The sequence below is a fragment of the Phoca vitulina genome, unplaced genomic scaffold (assembly GCF_004348235.1).
Source record: "Phoca vitulina isolate PV1807 unplaced genomic scaffold, GSC_HSeal_1.0 scaffold2, whole genome shotgun sequence".
Taxonomy (NCBI): Eukaryota; Metazoa; Chordata; class Mammalia; order Carnivora; family Phocidae; genus Phoca; species Phoca vitulina.
In genome coordinates, this window is record NW_022589705.1 from 40812480 (window position 1) to 40830405 (window position 17926).

At 35.9% G+C, this 17926-nt stretch overlaps 1 protein-coding gene across 1 annotated transcript in view; it reads right to left on the bottom strand.

Moving 5' to 3' along the window:
• The window catches only part of LOC116645655 (serine/threonine-protein kinase TNNI3K), a 322413-nt gene that overhangs the window by 291955 nt on the left and 12532 nt on the right, over nucleotides 1-17926 (bottom strand). Inside the window, exons 2-4 of the mRNA XM_032426036.1 lie at nucleotides 17635-17683; nucleotides 11649-11805; nucleotides 10946-11054 (exon numbers count right to left, since the gene is read on the bottom strand). Coding sequence (XP_032281927.1) covers nucleotides 10946-11054; nucleotides 11649-11688 — 149 coding nt within the window. The 5' untranslated portion in view covers nucleotides 11689-11805; nucleotides 17635-17683. The remainder of the gene's footprint in view (nucleotides 1-10945; nucleotides 11055-11648; nucleotides 11806-17634; nucleotides 17684-17926) is intronic.

The window sequence follows — 17926 nt, forward strand, 5'->3', positions numbered from 1 at the left end:
ATTTGATTTCTATACCATTGATTTCTGCTCTAATCTTCATTGTTTCCCCTCTTTGGATATAGGCTTCATTTGCTGTTCTTTTTCCAGCTCCTTTAGATGTAAGGTTAGGTTATGTATTTGACACTTTTCTTGCTTCTTGAGGAATGCCTATATTGCTATATACTTCCCTCTTAACACCACCTTCTCTGCATCCCCAAGATTTTGAACTGTTGTGTTTTCATTTTCATTTGCTTCCATGTATTTTTTTAAATTTCTTCTTTAATTTCCTTGTTGGCCCATTCATTCTTTTCTCTCTTTTTTTTAAGATTTTATTTATTTATTTGAGAGAAAGAGCGCTAGAGAGAGAGCAAGAGAACACAAGCAGGGGGAGCGGCAGATGGAGAGGGAGAAGCAGGATCCCCACTGAGCAGGGAGCCCCATTTCAGGGCTCCATCCCAGGACCCTGAGATCGTGAACCGAGCTGAAGGCAGACGCTTAACTAGTTGACTGAGACACTCAGGTGTCCCTCATTCATTCTTCAGTAGGATATTCTTTAACCTCCTTTTATTTGTGGCCTTTCCAAATTTTTTCTTGTGGTTGACTTTGTTTCATAGCATTGTGGTCTGAAAATATGCATGATATGATCTCCATCTTTTTATACCTGGTTGCGTCCTGATTTGTGACCCAGTACATGATCTCTACTGGAGAATGTTCCATGTTCACTCAAAAAGAATTTGTATTCTGCTGCTTAAATGTTCTGAATATATCTATTAAGTCCATCTGGTCTAGTGTGCCATTCAAAGCCCTTGTTTCTTTGTTGATCTTCTGCTTAGAAGATCTGTCCATTGCTATTAGTTGGGTATTAAATTTCCCTACTACTATTGTATTGTTATTAATGAATTTCTTTAGGTTTGTTATTAATTGATTTATATATATGATCCCAGGTCCTGACCTTGCTCCCAAGTTAAGGGCATAAGTATTTACAGTTGTTAAATCTTCTTGTTGGATAGACCCTTTTATTATGATATAGTATCCTTCTTCAACTCTTATTACAGTTTTTGGTTTAAAGTCTAGTTTGTCTGATATAAAGATGGCTACTCTGGCTTTCTTTTGATGTCCATTAGCATGAGAGATGGTTCTCCACCCCCTCACTTTCAATCTGGAGGCGTCTTTGAGTCTAAAATGAATCTTTTATAAGCAGCATAATGATGGGTCTTGTTTTTTCATTCATTCTGATAACCTGTCTTTTGTTGGAGCATTTAGTCCATTTACATTCAGAGTAATTATGGAAAGATATGAATTTAGTGCCATTGTATTACCTATAAAGTTGCTGTTCCTATAGATTGTCTCTGTTCCTTTCTAGTCTTTGTTACTTTTGTTCTCTCTTTCCACTCAAAGGGTCCCCTTTAATATTTCTTACAGGGCTGGTTTAGTGTTCACAAACTCCTTTAGTTTTTGTTTGTCTTGGAAACTTTTAATCTCCCCTTCTATTCTGAATGACAGCCTTGCTGAATAAATTTTTGGCTATATATTTTTCCCACTTTAGATGTTGAATATATGATGCCAATCATTTCTGGCCTGCCAGGTCTCTATGGACAGTGTTGCTGCTAGCCTTATATGTCTACCCTTGTAGGTTAAGGATCTTTTCTCCCAAGATGCTTTCAGGATTCTCTCTCTCTCTTTTTTTTTTTTTAATATATTTTGCTAGTTTCACTATAATATGTTGTAGTTTTGTTGATTTCACTATAATATGTCTGTTTTTGTTGATTTTGAGGGGAGTTCTCTTGCCTCTTGGACTCGAATGCCTGTTTCCTTCCCCAGATTGGGGAAGTTCTTAGCTATAATTGATTCAAATAAACTTTCTGCCCCCTTTTCCCACTCTTCTTCTTCTGGGACTCCTATGATATGGATATTATTTTGCTTTATGGAATCATTGAGTTCCCTAAGTCTACATTGGTGATCTAATGGCTTTCTTTACCTCTTCTTTTCAGCTTCATTATTTTCCATAATTTCATCTTCTATAACACCTGTCCTCTCCTCTGCTTCTTCATTCCTTGCAGTGATTATATCCAGTCAGTTTTTCATCTCAGCTATAGCATTTTTTATTTCAGCCTGACCAGTTTTTAGGTCTTTTACCTCTGCAGCAAGGGTTATCTGGTGTATTCAATGATTTTTTTTTAAAGACCAGCTAGTAGTTTTATAACTGTTGATCTAAATTCTTGTTTAGATATACTGCTTATATCTGCTTTGAGCAAGTCCCTGGCTGTGGTATCTTCCTAACCTTTCTTTTGGAGAGAATTCCTCTGTCTTGTCATTTTGGCTAAGTTTTTATCTTTTGCGTGTTATGAAAGCTTCTTTGTTTCTTGCACCTCAGAGTAATGATAAATTTTTTTAAAAGATTTTAAAGATTTTATTTATTTATTTGAGAGGAACACAAGCAGGAGGAGTGGGAGAGGGAGAAGCAGGCTTCCTGTTGATCAGGGAGCCGGATGTGGGGCTTGATCCCAGGTCCTGACCTGAGCCCAGGGCAGACGCTTAACTGCTGAGCCACTCAGGTGCCCCCAGAATAATGATATATTAAAAAGAGGTCATATTTGGGCACCTGGGTGGCTCAAATGGTTAAGCATCTGCCTTCGGCTCAGGTCATGATCCCAGAGTCCTGGAATCGAGTCCCACATCGGGCTCCCTGCTCCACGGGGAGCCTGCTTCTCCCTCTGCTTCTCTCTCTCTCTCTGTCTCTCATGAATAAATAAATAAAATCTTAAAAAATAAAAAAAAAATTAGAAAGAGGTCATACTTTCTCCAGGGCCTGGAACTTTGGGAAGTGTTTCTGGTGTATGCTGTGTGCATTCTGCTATTGTGTTCTGGCTTTTTTTTTTTTTAATTAATTAATTTATTTGACAGAGAGAGAGAGAACAAGCAGGGGGAGCAGCAGAGGGAGAGGGAGAAGCAGGCCCCCGCTGAGCAAGGAGCCCGATGTGGGGCTCAATCCCAGGACCCTGGGATCATGACCTGAGCCGAAGGCAGATGCTTAACCCACTGAGCCACCCAGGCACCCCTAAAAAGAAAAGAAAAGAAAGAAGCCTGATCCAAAAAAAAAAAAACAAAAAAAAAACGAGAGAGAAAGGAAATGAAAAAACAAACTCACAAACAAAAAAAACTGTAAGTCTGATTCCAAAGGAAAAAAAAAAGAGTAAAAGAAAAAAAGATATATATAGCCTGGTCTTATTTCCAGCAGAACTGAAGGGGACGCCGTGAGGCACTGTACACTCAGTACACTTGGTGCATGTGGTGTGCTGCCTGAGTTGCTCTTCTCCAGAAGAGGCTTACTGCGCTGGCTCAGTTAGTTCCGCCCTCAGTAAAAAAAAAAAAAAAAAAAAAAAAAAAGCACTTGCCAAGCATAGGGTGGGTGGGGTTTGACAAAAGCCACTCCCACCTTCCCTAGGGGCCGCTGTGTTGTTCTCTGCTGCCTGGCTGTGTTGGTAGTGGGGGTAAAATGGCAACATCCCACTCTCTCCTTTTGGTTGGGGGTTCTCACACTCCCTGCTGTTCAGGAAGCCCTCACGGAAACGTGAGGGCCATCAGCATGCGTGGCGCCCAGCTGTCCTGCTGGCACCGCTGGGATACAAAAGTCCAAATCTTAAAGTAGTGGCACCACTCTGGTCTGCTACCTCTTCTGGATTAGAGGCTTGCTGCTCTCTGACTAGTGCTCTTTGTCCCAAAAAAAAGTTCCCCACCTGTGCAGTGTGCGGATTCTATGCTTTGCCAACATGAAAAGCAGCAACCAGGTTATCCAGCCTCTGTGCACACTTTTGTTTGCTGCCGATGAAAGGCCATCTGCTGGTGCCTGCAGTGTCTTTTGTCCTTGGAGAGGATATATACCCTCTTCCAAATGTACTCCAGGAACGGGAACAATCTTTCCCAGTGCGACCTCTGAGATCCCTACTCCACTTTGTGCATGCTCCTGGGCCAAAGCTGTTCTTCTCTCCAGGAGCACAAGCTACAGCAACTCTCCGCAAAAGTCACACACTTCCAAAAGCTCAGAATCTGAGCTATATTCACTGTTTGCAAAAAACCTGCACCACCCAGGTCCCCTAACTCCCCAGGCTGTGGTCTGAGAGGTTTTCTTCTTGTGCAAACCCAACGCCCCACTCTCTCAACCCCTCTCGACCTCTGCCCCTTTCTCTCCTGTGGAAAGAGTTCCCTCCGTCTGCAGCATGGCAGTTTTCCTCTTTCCCAGTTCACTTCCACACACCCTGCACCTGCCATGTTCTCTTCCTCCAACTGTAGAAATCCTTCTAAAAATCCTCAGATCGATTTCCTGGGTGTTCCAAGTGATCTGACCTCAATACAGCTGTATTCAAGAGAGGAGGAAAGCCCCTAGTCCCCCTACTTCTCCACCATCTTAACTCCTCCCCCTTGTAACTTCTTACGTGTTCTTTGTGGCTGTTTCTGATTCCTGTCCCACCAAACAACAGAAACAAAAAAATCATCAATAAGATCTATTCCCAAGGTATATCCCCAGGAAATACCCAGAAATGTATTTGTCCAATATCATATAGATCCAATCAGCAAACTTAACATGAAGTATATTTATTCATTCATCATACAATAAATAATTGCTGAAATATGTTGGCAGATAGAGGAAGAATAGCTAAGGATGATAAAATTGAGACAATAATAATTTATTGTGAGGCTTAGATCTTGCAAGAGTTTTATAAACATTAGCTGCTATAATAATTATTTTTAATAAAGCATTGATATTATTATATTAATTATTTTAACAATTTTATTATTTTGCCTTGCATTTGAGAAGGGAGATCAGAAGTAGAAAGGGAAGATGGAGGCAGTATGGGATGGGAGGGAAGAATAGAGTAAGGATAAAAGGAGGAAAGATAGTGAGAGCTAGTGAGGTAGCAAGCTAGAGGGAGAGAGAGACTGAAAGACAAAGAGAGAAATTGAGATCAAGCTGCTTCATAAGGTTTCCACAAGCTATTATTGTACAATTATTATTCATAACTGGTTTTACCTAGACAAGCAAGAAAAGAAATAAAAAGGTAGGCAGTCTTGGGGCAATGTGAATTGTCTTTCTGTTGCTGTGATGGTTTGTTTTTGTTTCATTACTAATTAGCACAATGCACTAACCAAACATGCGAAATAATACTTTCACACTATTTTAATTTTATAAGATGACATATCCCCCCTCAATATTCTACTTCTCAACTTGATGCAGAATTTCACTATTTTAGATAAGGTCAGCCTGCCATCTTTCTGGAGCTATTCATTTTACAATAGCTAAATTTCATAATTGGTTATGGCTTTGAAAAAGTAGAATTTTGGAAGATATTTCATTTGGAAGATAGGTATGTTGGACTGCAGCTGGGCCCAGAGGAACTTTTCAGGGAGAAAATGAGCAGGAAGGGCATATATACTTTTTCTCTCTTCCCTCCCCCTCTGTACATTTTTAGCATGCAAATATTACAACTGCTTGCCCATGAAACAGAGCATTCTTCTATTTTAGTTTATTTATTAAACCTAATCAATTTCAAAGTGGAATATTATTATCAACTCAATGACAAAATAAGATTTAAAATGAGAAAAAAAATAGGGTTATTTTGATTATTGCTGAAATAGCATGGCATTGGAACAATATAACTTCTCTGGAACCTCCTCAGTGATGTCAAATTTCATATTGCAGATTAAGCAGATAAAGAGTAGCCCTGACAATTAAATTAGCAGAATACAGTTCTAAAATTTCTAATGACTTAAAAACATATTGAAACAAAATAATTTAATCAAAAAGCTTTTAAAAGTTACATGTGGAGGGCCATCATGTAAGTGGTTTTCAAAGATCGTGGGCGAGGTACATGTTTCCCCAGGGGTAGGGGAGGGGGACTAAAATATAGTCTTCCACTCCCACCCCCAGGGGTAGTTCTAATACACAGGATATAGCAAAATTGTGGAGTGGTATAGGGAAAATAAAAATATTTCGAAGATAATTTGAAGATATTTGGAAGATAATTTGTTCCTCCCTCCCAGATTGAGAACAAAGATCATGAAATTACACATTTTGAAATTAAATACAAGTGGATACAATCCCAGTACAATCATACAAATTGTTTATCCTAGTTCAAGCCAATTTAATTTGATTGCCTCATTTTCTTTAGGTATAAAATGGCAATTGCAACAAATGCCTACCTCAGAGGTTGTTAACATAAACAATGATGATTAGTTTTTAACTAAAATTTTTGAGCATTTACCATGTGCCAATCATTGTGCTAAAGCACTTTACATATATACAGTTAGGATTGTATGAGCTAATGCAAATTAAAATACCTAAGTAGCATGACTAAAATATGGTGGGCACTAAGTTGTTAGTTTTTTTCCTTTCAAGTGCTATACAAATAGGTATTACAAATAAACACAAATATAAATAAAGCTAAATAAGACAAAGAAGCTGCCTTTAGTGAACACATATACTAGTGGTTAGACAGAATTATAAATGGATAAAGACAACACCATGTAGTAAGTGCTATTATATTGATAAGCAAAAAGATTAGAGAAAGCACAGAGGAGGAAATACAGACAATGGTATTCCAATGTACCACTTCTGTCTTTCCTTCTTCTGCCTTCTCTTTTTCTTCATCTCTTCCTATCTTCCATCTATTATCTCAACAAATGTCCGAAGTTATGAGTGAATGCAATTTTATTGTGGAACATGAGAAAACATTCCAATTCCTTTCACCTTCATTACCCTACCAAGATTTTATCCCAAAGCTGCTATAAATTGGCATAAGAAACATAACGGTTTAGCTCTTTTTATCTTTTTAAAATTTAGTACTGTCGGGCGCCTGGGTGGCTCAGATGGTTAAGCGTCTGCCTTCGGCTCAGGTCATGATCCCGGGGTCCCGGGATCGAGTCCCGCATCGGGCTCCCTGCTAGGCGGGGAGCCTGCTTCTCCCTCTGCCTCTGCCTCTCTCTCTCTCTCTCTCTCTGACTCTCATGAATAAATAAATAAATAAATAAACATTTTAAAAAAAATTTAGTACTGTCTTCCTGTATGCTATATTGTGGGTGAAAGTTATACCAGGAGATTATGTATGTGAGCTAACAGAAGCCTTGGTGCACAATGGTGTGGAAAATCTCTTTTAATTAATGGATTTATTATCTACCTTGAATGCCATAAAGAAACTTGTTAGCAAATAAAAACAACAAAAACTCCAAAAACCTCCCAAATATGTGTTTATACCAGTGATCCTCCACCTGTGACTCTGGTGTTAAATGCCTCTTTTTAGACATCTTTACCATTTTCCTCTTATCTACATGTTTAGAGAAAGCCTGATGTCATGAGGCATAACACAGTAGTTCATCACAGAAGTACTCCTTACATTATATAAGGCATGTATAAAGATGAGAAAGAAAAAGACTCTAACATTTATTTAACACCCAAAATGTCCTAGATACTCAAATGTGATCTCATACAATATTATGTTTCATCTTCCCAAACGCCTTAAAATTTTGGTGTGTGAATCAATGAGTAAGACAATTTATATTCTCAGCACTCCATTCTTTTCTTTCCTGTCATCCATCATTTTATTCTAGAGAAAAGAAAATCCTCAGAACTTTGCCCTAGGCATGACTGACTTTCTTTCCCAATGATGCCATCTGCTTGATAGAATCAGAGTACTCTGTTTATATTTGTTTGTTTGTTTGCTCCCTTGAATCTCTGTAGACCATACTAGTTGCCAGCTTTCTGTTCTCATGTTCCTCATCCCTTCACCAATATCACCTCAGGCAGAGTTTTCAGTGCAACTTGAATATCTTTCTAGAAGTAGTTTTTAAACCTTAGCAGAAGTATCATTTTTAGCATACAAAAATATTACCTGAAGAGCTTGTTAAAAATTCAGGTTTCTGGAAGTCATCCCCAGAGATTCTGATTCATTTGATATGGACTGGAATTGGAATCTAAAATTTTAGCAAGCACTGTTGGTTACTCTACTGTAGGAGGTTCTTAGCCCTTGGAGAAACATGATTCTAGGCTGGGGGTAATCTTCTCCTCAGCTTCATTACTATCGCTTTTAGCTAATGGGACATTTCTGTCATTTCCTTAAAGGTTTCAGCACTAGGCCATCAGTCTTCTTTTCCACAAAATGCCCTACCATTATTCTTAGGAAAATTGACATCTATTTTGATGAGTCTTCTAGTACTGTAGCCAAATCCCTTTTGATCACAATCTTTAAAAGTTATATTTCAGATTTTGGCATCATCTTGAATTGTTCTAACATTTTACATTTTTACTTTTGAAAACATATTAAAACATTTAAATTTTCATATTAAAACATTTAACCCTAACTTTCTTACTTTCTAACTTTTAATAAACTATTTGTTACTTCCACTAGATAATAAAGTCTTCAGTCTTTCTAACTGCCTTTATTTATCCAACCATAATAGAAACCTCCAATTATTCCATGCCTACTGTGTGTTAGGCCCTCAACTCAACATTTAATTGACATCATTTTGCAAATATCCCGTGAGATCATTATTATTAACCTCATTTTACAGATGGAAATGAGGCTCAATGAGATTAAATAATATATCCAAGGATACATAGTTTGTAAATAAAAGAAACTGGCTTTAAAACTATTTTTGTATCACTGTAAAACTGTTACACTGACTGACATAACTTTCTTATTCAACTTAGATAAAATGGTCAAGACATTAGTTTTTCTTGACTCCTCTAGACTTTCCACGGTACTCATCCATTCTTGCCTATGTATCTTTACTTAACTATGCCTTTTATCTGGAATGCTTTTTAAAATTGATGAATAAATAAAGATCCCCAAATCTTCTTTTTTTGTATTTGAAACCATTTTATTTTTCTTTCCATTTAGCACTTGTCATAGACTTCTGTGAGTTATTTATATATGTCTTTCCCCTAAACCAGATTATGAACTCCTGGAGCAGGAAGCAGGGTGTAATAGGAAGACCTCTCTCTGTAGAGTCGTCTGACCTTGCTACAAATTAGAGTTCTGGCACTTACTGATCATATGATCTTGATAAGATACTATGTCTCTAGTCCTCAATTTATCATCCATCAGAATTCATATTTATCACACAGAGTCATGGTGAGAATTACCTAATGTTTTGTATTTGATGTGGCTCGAATAACAACTTGAATATAGTTGGCACAATAAATTCTGAACTATATTGTCCTTGACACTGTTTCCTGCCTCTTACCCCAATACTAATTAGTAAAAAGGAGGTCACATTTATTCATATAGTGGAAATGTAGGAAAAGTCAGCTATAGCAGGAGCTGTAAAAATAATGGTCTGTTGTTGAGTATGAGAGAAGACCTACATCTCAAGCCCATTGTTAAGCTTAATCCTTAAAAGGGTATGTCTATTTAAATTAGCCTTGACTTACTTGCACAGTACTTCTTTTTTTTTTTTTTTTTTAAGATTTTATTTATTTATTTGACAGAGAGAGAGACAGTGAGAGCAGGAACACAAGCAGGGGGAGGGGGAGAGGGAGAAGCAGGCTTCCCGCTGAGCAGGGAGCCCGATGTGGGACTTGATCCCAGGACCCTGGGATCATGACCTGAGCCGAAGGCAGACGCTTAACGACTGAGCCACCCAGGCGCCCTTGCACAGTACTTCTTAAATTAAAAAAATAAATTAATAAATGAGGTTTTGACTTTATGAAGTTGAGGAAAATCTCTCTAGTTTAACCACATTTCATTCAGTATATTTATCTGAGTCAGTAAGAGCTAGAGGATTTATGATTAAGTTCTATATTTGTATCTTTTTTCCAACAAAATAAATACATATGTATAAATCTATTATATCAGTACCAGTCAAATCTCTACAGGAATTTGAAATGTTTTCCCATAACTGATCATGTTCAAGTACTTGCAAAAGTCAGCCCAGGGTATCTCATCACTAGTGTCAATGCTGATTTATCATTTTGGGCCAAATTAACACAGAGAATCAACTATTTCCTAAATTATAAATTAATCACTTGAAAAAGCCTTATTAACCCACTGACAATTTCATATAAACTATATTATACATGGATAACTTTAATTCCCAGTTATGTGAACCTTGTATATTTACTATAGCTGAAAGTTTTTGTGAAAAATATGTCATTTGGTTACTGCTTCACACCTGTTTTCCAAGTAAAATAGAGGAAATTCTTTGTCACGAGTACATATGATGAATAATGCAGGTAAAAGTCAACATGGCTAATTGGCCTACATGGAACTTTTCCTCAGTCAGACAGTTAACTTAAACTGACCCTCCAATATGCATATAGTTTCTCAATGCCAGATTCAATTTCTCCAGAAGGTTGCTTGTGTGTTTAAGGGTCTATTCTGAACATTTTGTGTCTCCCAAGGTTGTGACTATGCCAGATTATTTTTCTCTTGTTATCATGATACAAAACCCACTGAAAGCTTAAAGCCAGTATTACACAGTGTTATATGCTTGTTCAGGGGCAGAATGATACTCAGTTTCATTAAATGACAGCCTTTCAATGTCGAGAGACCAGAAGGTTTGTTAAAATTGGACTTATCCTAGTAGTTGAAAAAGAACAACATGGCCAATATTCTACCACCATTTGGGAAGAGAAATCTTGCTTTTTGTTGCTGGCATGGCTTACAAGAAAGACCTAATTCCAGGGAAGATTATTCAGATCAGTAACCACTTGTATTCAAAAGTCAGCCCTTATTTGCCTCTCTTTTTAAACTTAAGCAATGGGAGCATGCAAGTCATTTTTTAAGGAGATAAGATATTTGCATTTTAGGGGCTATATGAATGGTCAAGAAGGGATAACCTTATATTTTAAGGCTTAACATGCCTGGTAACATCCGAGATTCTATGGGTTGTGTTTTTAAATATAGATGTATCTAAAAACAAGATAATTAATAAAGATACTTATACCAAGAACTAATAACTCTGAGAACTTTACCTAAATATGTGCCTTAGTTCTGCAAGTTCTTTTTCTTTGATCCGCAGGTCATCTTCTAATCTTTCTATTATAATAACGTAAGATTCACTGACTTTCTTCTTCCATTCATCTAGTAAAGAAAAACAAATGGGACTGATTCATAGCTGTACTTTGCAAACTGTAGACACAGATCATAACATACAAGTAATTAAAACTGAGGTTTTTATTCTAAATTCTACAATACTTCATTTAAATTACTGATTGTAAGCTTAAAATACAGATGTTTATATCTAAAATGCAATCATATTCAATTGTAGTAATTAAGAACCGATTTGATATTGGATAATATATTTACATAAAAGAATGTATTTGACTTATTTCATTTGATTTTATTGCATTTTAATTATATCAATCTCTAGTTCATAGACAAAAGTTTTTAGGTTTCAAATACTAGATTTTTAAGATATAATTCTAAAATCTCTATATTCAGCAGTATTCCTAGGAACATTTTACCTAACAATGAATACAGTTTTGTAAGAAATTTTCTGTTTTCTCTAAAAATCTTTCAGAGAAAAATAATTTGAGTTCAGATAATCTTCTCAACAGTTTCATATAATACATTGTCATATCCTCCATGTAAAAATTAACAGATACTCCAATGATATGTTAATTATCTATAACTACTATTGAACCATGTTACATTTGAGGATATAAGAATAATTACCCGTGCAAGTTTGGGTTGGTCTAGATTTATAATTTCCCATTTGTTAGAAGTTTCTTCTTTTCCTCAGTGCAGTTCCTCAGGTTACAAGATTCCAAGTTCAAGTGCAATGACAGTCCAGTTGAAAAATATTTTGATAGTCTGGCTAAAAATAAGCTGACTGCCAAATAGAATGTCACGCAACAATGACAAAGAACAAAACACTTTGTGCTTTCAAGGGTGAAATCATAAAGGGAACTAATCAGTCTGTTTAAAAACAGCTGTATCAAAAATAAATAGTAAATGTTTCAATAGGATTATTTACCTTCATCAACTGATTATCTACCCATGCATAGCTTCATGGGCCATTTCTTTAACAGGTAAATCTAGAAAGTGGTTCAGTTACATCTGAGGTTCACAAACAGCTATTAAAACTATCTAGAGCTTCTTTCTAATCATTTTCCCCTGAGTTAAAGTAATGCCAGTTGGAAAAGAGTGACTGGTGATAGAATTCATCTCTCTATATAAATAATGGGAACCCACATCCTATGACATGCTACTAATAGAAATAAATGTAAGTTTTGCCTATATTAGAAGTACAAAATTATAAGAAGAAATTCTCAACATAGACCATGATTAAATTTTACCATGTGTTGATTATGTTGAACACCATCATAGATAAAATCTAAGACATGGAGTTCTACAAATGGCAATTCATAAAATAAGAATGACAAGAACAAGATTGTGAATAAGACTGAATGCTTCCTGTGTGATGATACTAGTCTGAGTGCTTTATATACATTTTGTCATTTATACCTCATACGTTGCAGGATTCTGCAGGGTATATATTATTCCTATATAATGGATGAGAAAATCCAGGTTTGCTAGTAGCTGGAGGAGTCTGGAATCAATTCTAGGTCTATATATTTCTGAAGTTCAAGCTAGATATTATTATTGTTAAAGTTTTCCATTCTTCTTCTTTCATTCGCCTTCCATTTACTTCATGGGGGACATTTCTCTTGGCCTATGCATATTTCTCCTGATAGAAATGAACTCAGGGTATGATGTAGAAAAAATGGAAAACATAGAAAGAAAAGTTATCTGATTTTTAACTATGTATTTCTTTTGTATAATATAATTATACGTAGAAGATAAAGATTTCGATCTTGAAATTCAACTCCAGAGGACATAGTTTTAATGTAACAGGTATGAATTTCACATTTATTATAGTTGAATATTCGAACAGTTTTGTCTTTTTGAAGTAAATGCTAAGGCAAATTTAGGATTCCCCACACCTTTTTCTCAGCAAAGGTAATCTAAGCTCCAGAGGGAGGGCTTCCATACCTATCAGATATAGCTAGAAAAGTAGATAATTTGACTTCATGGACATTTCTGTCCTCCCATAGATAAAACTCCCCTTTATCTCTCCTCATCAGTATATGCTGCCATGGCTTTTGCTGTCTGCTATTCTGTGGGGGCCTCTGGTTACTTGTTCTATGCATTCTGCATTTTCCTTGTTTGAAGGCCAGACATCTCCAGTTGCACCCGCTTTCTCTTAGCAATTATGAGACACACATCCCCTCAAATCAGAAAGTCTTTGCTGTCCCCAGACATGCAGCCTTTAGGCTCATTGGCCCAGGCAGCTGACTTCCTCAATGCTTGGTATTGAAGACCAAGTATTCAGTATAGTCCTGAACACCATACCGGGTAGTCTTCTTTAAGAGGCTTGCAGTCTCCCAAGGTGTAGCCTTGGGAAATAAGGCACAAGCTCTCCCTTCTCTCAAATTTCCCTAAAACAATCCATGGTTTCCATACTTTGAATCCAGAGGGTCAGAGATGGGAAGGACTGCAGACCTTCTTAAGGACATCTAAATCTATTTTTCCCTGATCTTCTTTCTTTTTCTGTCTCCACTATCTCAAATCTTACACCAGTATGTGTATGTATGTGTGTGTGTGTGTGTGTGTGTGTTTACTGCCTGTACCACTTGAAAGAAAAACTAGTTCTTATATCATTTTGCATTATTTTTCCAATTTCCTGTTTAGGATATAAATTTGATGCATTAATTTTTAGGATTTTTCCTTTTGATTTTCAAAAATATTTTTATTCTTTCAGAAAGGCTGGCTCTTACAAATGGAAGCTTTGATTTTCAAAAGCTACAATTTGTGCTGTCAGTTTGAAAATCCAATCAGCAACTTAACTGAATTTTGCTATACTCTGAAGCAATAAATTTTGTCCCCCTTCACCCCCCAAAAAAGTAGGATAACAGCATAAAAATTCAGGAAATGGTAATCCCAATACCTAAAATATTAAATGTTATCAAACTATAACAATTTCCTACAAAGGAACAATATCTACAAGTCACTTTTATGAATTTGAGTTTAGGTCATGGGTTGAGGGCAGTGGAGTAATCCTCCTGCATGCCTTCTGGAAGGTGAAGAAAAGGCTGGAATAAGCAAATGACCCAGGATAACATCGCTTACTTTTCTTTCCTAAGGGATGTTGGAGGGAATCCACATGGAAGCAGGAAATATTTTCCTCACTACTGAGTATATTTCTGTGAAAATTACTTCTTTCTACATTAAGTTGGCTAAATGCTCAAGATTGAATCCTACTCTTCCCAGTTCTGGACTTCCAAAAGTTCAAAAAGCAGGTTATCTCATCTATTATCAAAAACACAACCTAATTACAAAAGTGGTAACCTTCTCAAACTTTAGTGAGTGTAGATGCCACCTGAGGAGCTATGTAAAAAAAATAGAAATAGGGTTACATCCCTAGAAATTCTTTTTCAGTAGATCAGTACTAGGGCCAACAAATCTGGATTTCAACATGAACACTTAGTGATTCTAATCACTCAGGTAGATGCTACCTGAGGCATACTTTGAGGAGCACCATTTTAAGACTGCTTAAAGTGAAGTGCCTACTTACCTGAAGGTTTTTGTGTCTTTGAATTCAATGTAAGAGAAGAGAGAAGAAAACATTGTGGTAAAGAGGAAAAGAAGATTGTTCAGATTCTCAGAGTTTTATCCTATGGTAATCACTAGGGCAACAGATGATTTGGCTGTGCATGTGAATCACAAAAATGCAAGTAACCAAGATGTCTTTTCATAGGTAATGAATAGAAAAATTATACACACATACACACACACACACACACACATCCATGCAATGGAAATTTATTCAGCAATAAATTAAAAATGAGTTACCAAGCCATGAAAATTCATAGAAGAATTTTAAATGAATTTTGCTAAGTGAAAACAATCAGTTAGTTAAGGCTACATACTATATGATTGCAACTATATGACATTTTGGAAAAAGCAAAACTACAGAGACACTAAAAAGATCAGTGGTTGTTGGAGGAGCAGGGAAGGGAGAGGAATGAATAGGTGGAGAACAAGGATTTTTTAGGGTAGTGAAATTATTCTGTATGATACTGTAATGAATACATGGCATTATGCATTTGGAAAAACCCATAGGACTATACAACACAAATGTTAACTATGGACTTTAGTTGATAATAATATATCAATATTGGTTCATCAATGATAACAAAAGTACCACAATAATTTAAGATGCCAATAACGGGAGACTGAGGGGGCTTATAATAAAGAGTATATGCAAACTCTCTGTACTTTTTGCTCAATTTTCCCATAAATGTAAAACTTTTAGCAGAAAAGTCTACTAATTTTTAAAAATTAAGGGAAAATATAAAATAAATAAGACCCAAAATAGTTAATTTCTTACGAAGACCATTTGAGCTTTTCAAGGAATATTTATAACTTATAAGGAAAAGCCTTCTCTAAAGAATATATAACTCATAGTAAGTATTTTTTTCTTTCACTTGTTTTTCATTCAAAATGTCACCGTAGATTTAAATCGTAAACACCTTAGTTCTTCAACTATTCCTTTTTTGACCAACCTTCATGTTCTATTGAATTGCCTAAATCTAATGTTAATATCTCCATCTTTTCAACTGATTTATCAGACCACTTCAACACATACATAGATATGTTCTAATACTCTTTCAATAAGCCTATTTACATTCTTTCTGAATTCCTTTATTTTGGGTTCATATTATTTATTTATCCCAATCTACACTTGTGCATCTGCTATTTATATTTCACACTAGTCTCTTCATAAATATTTAAAAGGATGCTTTCAAGATGAAAAATACAAAAATTGACCTTGACACTTCTACCTTTATGATTCCAACAAATAAATTATAAAGAACATGTATCCTATGAAATCAAACTGATGCACTTGGAACAATTCTTATCAAATTTAGGAGTCTGAGTTCACTTACACTTAAAACTTAAATTGTTCTTTCACTGTAAATGAGTTCTTATTAATATGTTCCAAAGTTTAGGGAAGTTTAGATTGTTGATGTATTACATCTGGTTGACAAGCAATTAAGAGAATCATTGCTTTAAACAATAACCCAGAATTACTAATTGGTATACATTTAGGCTTTCTCCTTGTGTTTAATAAACATTAAATTCCTACTGTTAAAACAAAATTTTCTTTTTTTTTTAAAGATTTTCTTTATTTATTTGACAGAGAGAGAGAGAGAGAGCACAAGCAGGGGGAGCGACAGGCAGAGGGAAAGGGAGAAGCAGGCTTCCCGCAGAGCAGGGGGAGCCCGATGTGGGATTTGATCCCAGGACCCGGGGATCATGACCTGAGCTGAAAGCAGTCGCTTTACCAACTGAACCACCCAGGACCCTAAAACACAATTTTCTAAAAGAAAATTTGTGTATTGTCTAAGATAAAACTATTCAATTAAAAATTATTTGATCAATTTCCTTTTAAGCATAAATTCTTGCATTTAAAGAAGCATAATTTGTAAGAGTCTTATTTATTAAACAAGTTTCCTTTCTTTTCCACTAGAATATCTAAAGTATGTTGGATGGAACTATAAATAACCATTATGAATCTGAACATTGCTGAGGTAATATTTAGATTAATTCTCAAAAATGAATAGGACTTGAGAATATATAAGAATGAAAGTAAAGGTAAAAAATCAATTTCACAGTAATTTAAACAGGTGTATTTCAAAATGTGAGGATATATTAAAGAAAATAGTATATTACTATTTTTGTTTTCAATATACTATGACTGCAAATGCAAAGATCTTAATTTTTCCTTTGCCTTCCTTCGTTGTGGGGTAAACATGAAGTAAAGTTTATCAAAGAATCTAAATAAATAGGAATGAGTCACATCTCTGACATTGGCTAAAACTTTCTTTTCCAAATTATAGGGCTTCTTTCAATGGTCAGTTCAGTTCTTTATTGGTGGATTGATTCATTTATTCATTCAATAAGCATGTACTACCCTAAGCACTACAAAGAGCTCATGGGGGCCAGAGAGAGACAAGTAAACAGGCAATTGCAATAAAACATTTGTCCCATGATAGAGATATACATGATTGGTAATGAGAATGTACATATAATAAAGCCTAGATTCCACTTAGAAAAAAATATCGTTGGGGCATTAAAACCATCAGAATAATACAAACTTCACGACGCAGGCCATTTCTACTCTCCTTTTATCCTTCTTTCTCCCTTCCTGAGTCAACTGGCCTGATAAGGAAATAACACTATGTTATAATTATAGTTCAATTAATAAGTAATTATTATCTTTAGGCATAACACTTCCATACCTGAGATTTGTCATTTAAAAGTCAAACAAATAGGGGTGCCTGGGTGGCTCAGTTGGTTAAGCGACTGCCTTCGGCTCAGGTCATGATCCTGGAGTCCCAGGATCCAGCCCCGCATTGGGCTCCCTGCTCAGCAGGGAGTCTGCTTCTCCTTCTGACCCTCCCCCCTCTCACGTTCTCTCTCTCTCTATCTCATTCTCTCTCTCAAATAAATAAATAAAATCTTTAAAAAAAATAAAATAAAAGTCAAACAAATAATCTATGGCCATACCACTCTGAATGCACCCGATCTCTTCTAAAGATCAAACAAATAAAGAAAAAAAGTAGAGGAGGGAAACAAATATAGTTCTACTTACATTGAGTTAGTTTTCTTTTCACTTTCCAATTATCCACTTGTGGCGATTCCTCAAAATGAACAGAAAACTAATTTGATACTGTAGGTTGGGCAAATTACTTAAAGGTTCAAAAAGTGGATTTATAAAACATGTGGTTGTTAGAAAGCCTGCGGAGTGATTCCATATGACCGGTTCTTTGCTTAGTCCCTCTAAGCAGAAACAATCTCAGTAGTCTGTCCAAGCATCTCTTCCTGTATCTTCTTAGTGGAAGAATGGTGATAATAGATATCATGCCATACACCCTCATGCCATC